General features: G+C 37.7%; 1 protein-coding gene across 7 annotated transcripts in view; it reads left to right on the top strand.

Moving 5' to 3' along the window:
* The window catches only part of TCERG1 (transcription elongation regulator 1), a 39,374-nt gene that overhangs the window by 9,603 nt on the left and 22,202 nt on the right, over positions 1-7,569 (top strand). For 2 of the 7 annotated variants that reach the window (XM_019534988.1, XM_019534989.1), the window contains exons 6-9: positions 3,275-3,337; positions 5,156-5,356; positions 6,337-6,452; positions 7,331-7,360. In XM_019534988.1, coding sequence (XP_019390533.1) covers positions 3,275-3,337; positions 5,156-5,356; positions 6,337-6,452; positions 7,331-7,360 — 410 coding nt within the window. The remainder of the gene's footprint in view (positions 1-3,274; positions 3,338-5,155; positions 5,357-6,336; positions 6,453-7,330; positions 7,361-7,569) is intronic. The other 5 variants (XM_019534990.1, XM_019534993.1, XM_019534994.1 and 2 more) reach the window with 3 other exon arrangements.

Raw genomic sequence — 7,569 nt, 5'->3', positions numbered from 1 at the left:
GGTGGGGGGGCTCATGGCAGAACCCCCCATGCAGTGTGGAGCAGTGGAGTCAGCAGGGATTGCCCCCCTGCCTGGCAGCACCCGGTGAGCACCAGGGCTTTTCTTTAAAGTACTGAGCTGGGGTGGGGGGGCTGGCACGGGTCCTAGGACTTACCAGCTGGGAGTAGCTGCAGCTCTCTGCTGCTGCCACCAGGGAATGCCTGAATCATCAAAGGTCTCCAAATCTTTGCCAAAGATTTGGAAAGCTTTGAATTGATTTGGATCTTTAAATTGGTCCCCTGATTCGATTTGGAGGTTCAGCATCCAAATCGGGCCAAATCTCCTCCGAATCGAATCACCACCCTAAGCTTTGCGTAGCCCTAGTGGCCAGGGCTGCACTACTAGAACAAGGCTCAGGCCCCTGGCTGCTACCCTCCCATATGCCTCTGGCACCCCAACGTCTTACAAATTGAGATTGTGAGTGTTTTTGGCACTTTCTCCAAAAATGTTGCCAACCCCTGCTCTAAACCATTTTCAAAAATAGCTAAACTTAGATATCAAAAATCAAAATAGCTAAACTTAGATATCAAAATCAACTCATTGGCTATAAACGTATGTTCATTCATGCTGATTAGCATAAAGCATAAACTTGGTAGGAGAAATAATGATTTTTAGAAAGAACCAAGATGCTATACAAAACAAGTTTGCTTAAAAAAAAATTCTAAGCAAGTCATCACTGATTTAAGACCAAACAATAGCCAGCTAAGTATAATATATTGGGCTTACTTTGATAGGTAAGTATTGTAAAGAGTGTTCCAGTGAATACAGACTTGTAGCATTGAATGGAAAGAAAAATTAATTATTAAGATTTAAATTGGGCAGTTAATACTTAGATGAAGAAAGAGAAAGGTGACTTGTTTTAACTTCAGTTTTTGACACTGCCAGCAAAAGATGAGAAGAGCATGAATGATCCATATTCGGCTTCTTTAAATACAACCTGTTAGGTAAATGTGAATACAGTGAAAAAACTAATATAGAGGGAAACCTCCACATCTGATGAAAAATGGACACTGTTTTGTTTTGTTTTTTGTGGGGGGGAGGGGGAGAGGTTGTTTTTTTGTTAAGCTTTTAGTCTAAACATTTTAGGCTATTTCCAACCCGAACACTGCCATACAGAAAGAAGAGAAGAGAATGTGGAAAATTAAAACCCTCTGTAGTTATTTCATTCTTTAAAAACATAAATATTATTTCTGAAGAAGGTGTAGAGAGCTTAGATGTTGGCATACTCCTATTCTGATACTAAATGTCCCTTTGAATTAGGTCCATATTGTATAGGACTCCATGCAGCATTGACAGTGTTTTTTCTTCATTGATTCTAAGCACATACTTTCCTTGATTACAAAACAAAATAAGTCTGCTTATTTCTTTCTCTGGCTATTAGTTTGACTCTCTTGAAGACTTTTTCTGATAATCCTAGAATGCCTTTACAGCAGTCTTATCATGACAAGAAACGAATTATCCCATTAAAATAGAGAAGAGGATGTTAAAAGATTTACAATGTTTAAATGTGTTGCGATATACATGAAACATCTAGAGAGGTCACTTTGTTTCATGAGAACAGAAGAAGTGAGTAATTTAGTTCTCAAATGATCCTGACAGTAAGTTCTGTGGCATTCTGTGTATTATTCTATAATAAGACAATGGAAGAGTGCATTTAGCAATGCCTGATGATCCCATATCTTGAAAAGTAGGTCTGCTTGCTCTTAATTCATATGATAAAGTTAGTTAAACATTAGAGAATAAGAAATCTGTCAAAGGAAACAGTTTCTTCTCCTCTTCCCCAACCCACCCGTGTAAGCTAATTCTATCTGCACCATAGTGCAGTCAGTGTCACTGATCATGCAGATGGCATTATTTATATTGACCTAGTTTTAAGACATGCTGAACTTCCTTACAATTAATTTTTTCATTTATTTAAAATGCATGAACTTATTTAAAATGTGTAGCATAAAAAGGTTACCAAACCCAGACAAACACTTCATTCAGTACCGTTCTATTTAATGCTTTTTTTTTGTCTTGATCCATACATTTATAAAGCTAGTTTTGAATTTTTTAATTGAAAATTTCTAGTAAAGGATACAGATTTATTTATTTTTTCAATCAATTGGCCATATTTTTAATATATCAGATTACTTGGGCAAAAAATTATGTATTTTAGTTACAAACCTGGGGGTTTAGTTTCATTTAGTGTTGGATTTCTTACCCTACCTCTATTAGATGGTGGGATAGAAACATTTTAGGGAGTGTACATTTGAGTATTTTTAGTTTCCAGTCTTACACCCTGGATTGATATTCAAATCTTTCGCAGTCACTATCCTGCTTCCTAAAATGAGCTGTCTTTTAAAATAATTTTTTTTTCTTTTTCTAGTCTCTTCTCTCCTATCTCATGAAGGAGATTAGATGCTGTGCTTTCCATAGGCTTTATATGTAATTTCTTGAAGAACTGGAGAGTAAAGCATGGTGCTTCCTTTCCAACACCTGTTTTGGACCTCTTTTACAGTATTTTGAGCCCATGCTGCTCCAGAGTGTGAAAGACAGATCTATTATATGCTACCACAGACTCATCAGTGTCCCTTCATTTACAGGCTTTTGTTTACCGCTTCACAGCTTTCTCTTTTTTTGTCCGTCCTGCCACCCCCTCCTTCTCTTACCTTCAGCCTATGCCTTTTCTTTTTTCCATTTCCCCATCATTTTTGCCCTTTGGTTTCAATTTGGCCTTTACCAACACAACTCACTTCCTTGTCTTACTATTTTAAACTTGTGCCACTACCATTACTAGCAGTAGCAGGGTGAAACTCAAGTAGGCTTCATTGGTTTCATTCTGCTGTGGCTCCCTCTATTGACCTTCTGGGCAAATACTGTCAGCAGAAACAGTATATAAGCACAATCTTCTTCTGGGTATTGTCCTGTGAAGAAGTGCGAGTCCTCCCCCACACTGAATTTAAACCCCTGAGTCCTCTCTCCAGTGTTTTTCGAAGTCCTAATATATGTTAAATTTAAAACTGCTGGTTCAATGTAGACAGTAATTGCTGTTGTAACTTGGAACTAATTTTATAGTTCTAGCTTTTTATAAAATGTTGGAGCAAAAGAAAATATCCGTATTCCTGCTTGCTTTGTCTTTTGCCAGTGAAAAATGGCATTCCAAATTGTAGCAGAAAATTGATAAGAGCTGACACCCAGTGGTAGCTGACATACAGTGGCAGCTTTCCAACATGCTTGCTTATCCATTTTACAGGTGTAGCAATGATGCAAATAGTCAGCTGCCCGTATGTAAAGACAGTCGCTACCACCAAGACCGGTAATTTTTAAAAACATCTTAGTTTGTTTTGTCTGTAAGTTGGCATGGTAGTGAATGTTGTTGTTTATCTTTTTATTTACTTTTTTTTTTGCTTTCCCCAAATGAATGGATCTATATACTTTTATTTAAAAGAGAGAAGATAGCGTTTATGCATATTTGGCCAGCAGATACCTTTCCCAGTTAACTAGTAGTGTTAGACTATTTAGTACAAAAAGCTATTCAAGTCCAGATCGTTTTAACTGTTGAATTGTGATAAATGTGAACCTTCTCATGCCCATATTTCTTAGTTTGTTTTATTTTTAATGGGGGTTTTTATGTATTTTCTACTTCCATGTATATAATGACATGACTGTGTTTGCATGTTGGTGTGTGTGTATGTGTATGTCTTAGCATAAAGTGTTCACTGTTTAAAAATTAGCTGTTCTCTGGAATAAGTGTTTTTTGTCTTGGTTAAAAAATAGACTGTTACTGTATTACAAACAGCTCTAAATTGTGATCTTATTGCTCCATATTCACTTACTTTGACATCAGTTTTGTTTTCTTTAATGATCACCGTCCCACAAAAATCTGGTGCATCAGTGTTGCTGGGAAGAAAAGGCAACCTGGACAGAAGTTAGTTTATTGGGCATGTGCTTGCCTTTTTGCCCTGGGACAGGGCTGCTCAACTTCTAAGCAGCCAGAGGCTGCAAGCCCCATGGGCTACGCTAGCTGGGGCTGCATCAGTGGTGGCCATGGACCCCCAGGGACACATGCCACCTAATCCCCCGGACTCTTGCTCCCTCTTCTCTGCTGTACCGGGTGCCCTGTCTCATCCTAAGTTCCCTTGCTGCATGATGCCACTCTGGTGCCCTGAGTCATGGGCTCCCCCACAAAGGTAGCTAGCTGGGGCTGCTGCCTTGAATGTTCCCTTCAGTTACACTGCTGCCCCCAGACTGTGGGCTGGCTTGTATTGCACTGCTCTGCTCCCTGGGGCGGGGAAGGAGAAACTGTACAGAGGGGGGTGCAGAGCCCCCAGCTGCTTCTGCAGGTGGAGCAATGTGGGGAAGCAGCAGCCCGGTGGAAGCCTGTGTGGAAAGAGGGCAGTTTTACACCTTGTGGGCTTCATGTAGCCTGTAGGCCACCAGTTGGACGGCCCTGCCGTAGGACATGAATTAATGGGATTTACTAGCCTATCTCAAGTATGAAACAAAACCATCACCCAAGCTTAGTTCCCTGTGACTTTTTAATTGTGCTGTCACTTTTTGCCTAAGGCTGAAATAAGCATTTTACAGGTCAAGCTATATTGGAGAAGCAAACTCTACATAATGATGATCTGGCTTTAATTTAGCTTGCCAATGTTAGTCACTTTGGAGAGCACTAACACATTCCCTATTCATTTGAAAAATAATACCGTTTTACTGCAGAGCATGTTTTTGGAATAAGCAGTTATATGCTACAGCCACTGAAAGATTTCTGAACATCACATTGAGGAGTTGCTATATTAGTCTCAAAGCACTGAAATTGAACATCTGAAATTCTAATAAGTTTTGTACTGTTCAGCATTAGAAGGTATGCTCTTCAAATTACTTTATATTTTAAATAATTCTTCTTTCCCCAGTTGATTATAATCATTAGTGACTTAGGTGGAAGTGCATTTTAATTACAATACATCAGTTTCCAGTTTTTGACTGAAATAGCGTGTTTCTAAATAGCTTGCATTAATCCGTACGAGGTAATTTAAATACCTGCAGAATTGTTTTACTAAATTTGAGTCTATGTCACAAAATGCTGCTTCATTGTTCCTTGCTGTTTTGTGTTTTTATTGCTCCTTTTATATAGGTGTCTTGCCAGGAATGGCCCCTCCTATTGTACCTATGATCCATCCTCAGGTTGCTATTGCCGCTTCACCTGCTACATTGGCTGGAGCAACAGCAGTCTCTGAATGGACAGAGTACAAAACAGCCGATGGGAAGACTTATTATTATAACAATAGGACATTGGAATCAACATGGGAAAAACCCCAGGAACTAAAAGAGAAAGGTACAGTATTTGATTTTAGAGTCCAGCCAGGTATGATCACTTCATGACTTCTGTGATCCCATTTTAAGATTAGAACCAGATTTCTTTTTATTCGTGTTGTTTCATAATCAGGGCTTTTTAAGTTGGCTTCTAGTTGGAAATATGATTGGGTCATAAGTTTTAAAGTGTAGTTCTTTTGTCCTCGACTGTGGTGCTGGAATATTTCTGTTTATTTAAACTAGGAGTGGCCACAAGTGACACAGGCAGCCTCTCTGTGGCACACAGCAGATCAGGGAGGGGGCAGGGAGCAGCTGCAGATTGGACAGGGGGAAGGGGATTGGAGTGGTGCTCAGGGAGGGCAATAGGGCTTAATTTGTTTACTCCAGTGAATGCATACTTTTTTCTCCAGTAACAAGTGAACACCTCTTACGTTATTATGCTAGAAGACAGCTCAATTGTATTGGTAGAGAAAGTGAAAAGAATATTTTTAAAAGACTTCCTGTGTATATTTTACTCTTGGTACAAAATCCATTAAAATGAAGACCACTGAAAAGCTTAGACGTTGAAGAAATGAATGTATGCAAAATCTTGAGATGAAGAGAACGGGGAGGGTTTGGGATGGCAGCAGAAAATTAAGTGTCTAAGATAAATGATCCTCAATTTATTTAATCCAGATTATATCTCTGAACAGTTTTCCATGCTTCATCTTCCTTGCCTCAGCTACTCTAACTTAGGTAGGTCTGTGACATCTTTGGATCAGGGAACCAGCTTCCTATTTCTATTTGAGTTGATATTGGCAGAAGAGAATCTGGCCCTTTCAGGAGCACATTATAGTCAAGTCCAATGAAAGGAGAATGGCAAAACAAGAAAACACAACTTAACTTCATGAATATTATTTTTATTGCTAGCAATACTACATTTTATAAACCAAATCTGAGATGTTTTGTAAGAATTTAAGTGACTACAGGCAAACTATTAAATAAAAATCATTCTCTTCCTAGAAAAATTGGAAGAGAAGATTAAAGAGCCCATTAAAGAACCTACTGAGGAACCTTTGCCAATGGAAACAGAAGAAGAGGAGCCCAAAGAAGAACCCCTTAAAGAACTTATAAAGGAGGTAAGACACTGCAACCAAATAGTCAGGACCTCTATTTTTAATCCTTTTCCTGTGTATATGTATGGATCCCCTGTAGACCAGGCATATTCCTGGGCGATAGTGATTTGAATTCTTACATTCCAGGGGTAATTTCAGAATAATTATTTTTTATTATTGGTTTTCCAGTGTTTTTTTAAATAAAAAAAAATTCTTCAGAGAGAAAAAAACAGAAAGAATGTGTGAAGTGGTACAGTCAGTTAGAATGTGAAAAGTAGAATAAAGCTTTGGCTCTACATATACTCTGTATAAAGTCCTCTCATTAGGCTTGACATGTTTAGAAAACAAAACATTCTGGATGTCAGGGTAGCTGGAATTTTAAGATAATTGAATATTTGCTTATTTGTTTTGCACTATTTTGAGGCAAAAACTCAATTTCCTTTATACAGTAGAGCTTTCTGTCTCAATATAGAACAGTTGTTTTCTTTAAAATTACAAGAACCAAAATAAACCTTCTCCTTTTGTAAAGTATTTTTGTATGCTAATAAAGTATAGTGCTTAAAAATGCTACACTAAACATTAAAATTTTGTATTGTGCCATAAAAATGCAGTGTAGATTAGTTAACATTACCAATGGGCAGATTGTATTCAGTAGTACAAATGCTATATTATCAGTTTGCTATGCTTATTTTGGAGGGAGTCTTTTTGTTTGTTTGTTTGTTTTTGTTTTGTTAGCTTGAGTTTGATTTTCCTACTGTAAAGGCAGTTATAGAATTTATGTTGTACATATTATATAGTACAAGTCTTGTCTTTAAGGTCACTTAGCTTTTAGAATAGACAACTTTTCTTTTTTTTGAATTTTTTCTTTAAAATAGAAATCATACCGTAATCCATTTGTTTAGGTCCTGTTTCAGGGAAGCATGTGGATGCAGGTAAGCATTTACATAAAATTCCATTGAAATCGAAGTTAAGCAAGTGGTTAAGTGTTTTCCTGGATCGGGGCTTTGACTTAAATAGACACTGATACCTGTATGATAACCACAACACTTTCGTAATTGGAAGGATGGATGGAAAGTAAGTGTGAGCTGCTGATCAGATTATTTAAAATAAATTAATTTCTTATTTTGATATAAAAATATTT

The sequence above is a fragment of the Crocodylus porosus genome, unplaced genomic scaffold, assembly GCF_001723895.1.
Source record: "Crocodylus porosus isolate Cpor-Errol unplaced genomic scaffold, CroPor_comp1, whole genome shotgun sequence".
Taxonomy (NCBI): Eukaryota; Metazoa; Chordata; order Crocodylia; family Crocodylidae; genus Crocodylus; species Crocodylus porosus.
This window is presented reverse-complemented; position numbering and strand designations above follow the sequence as displayed.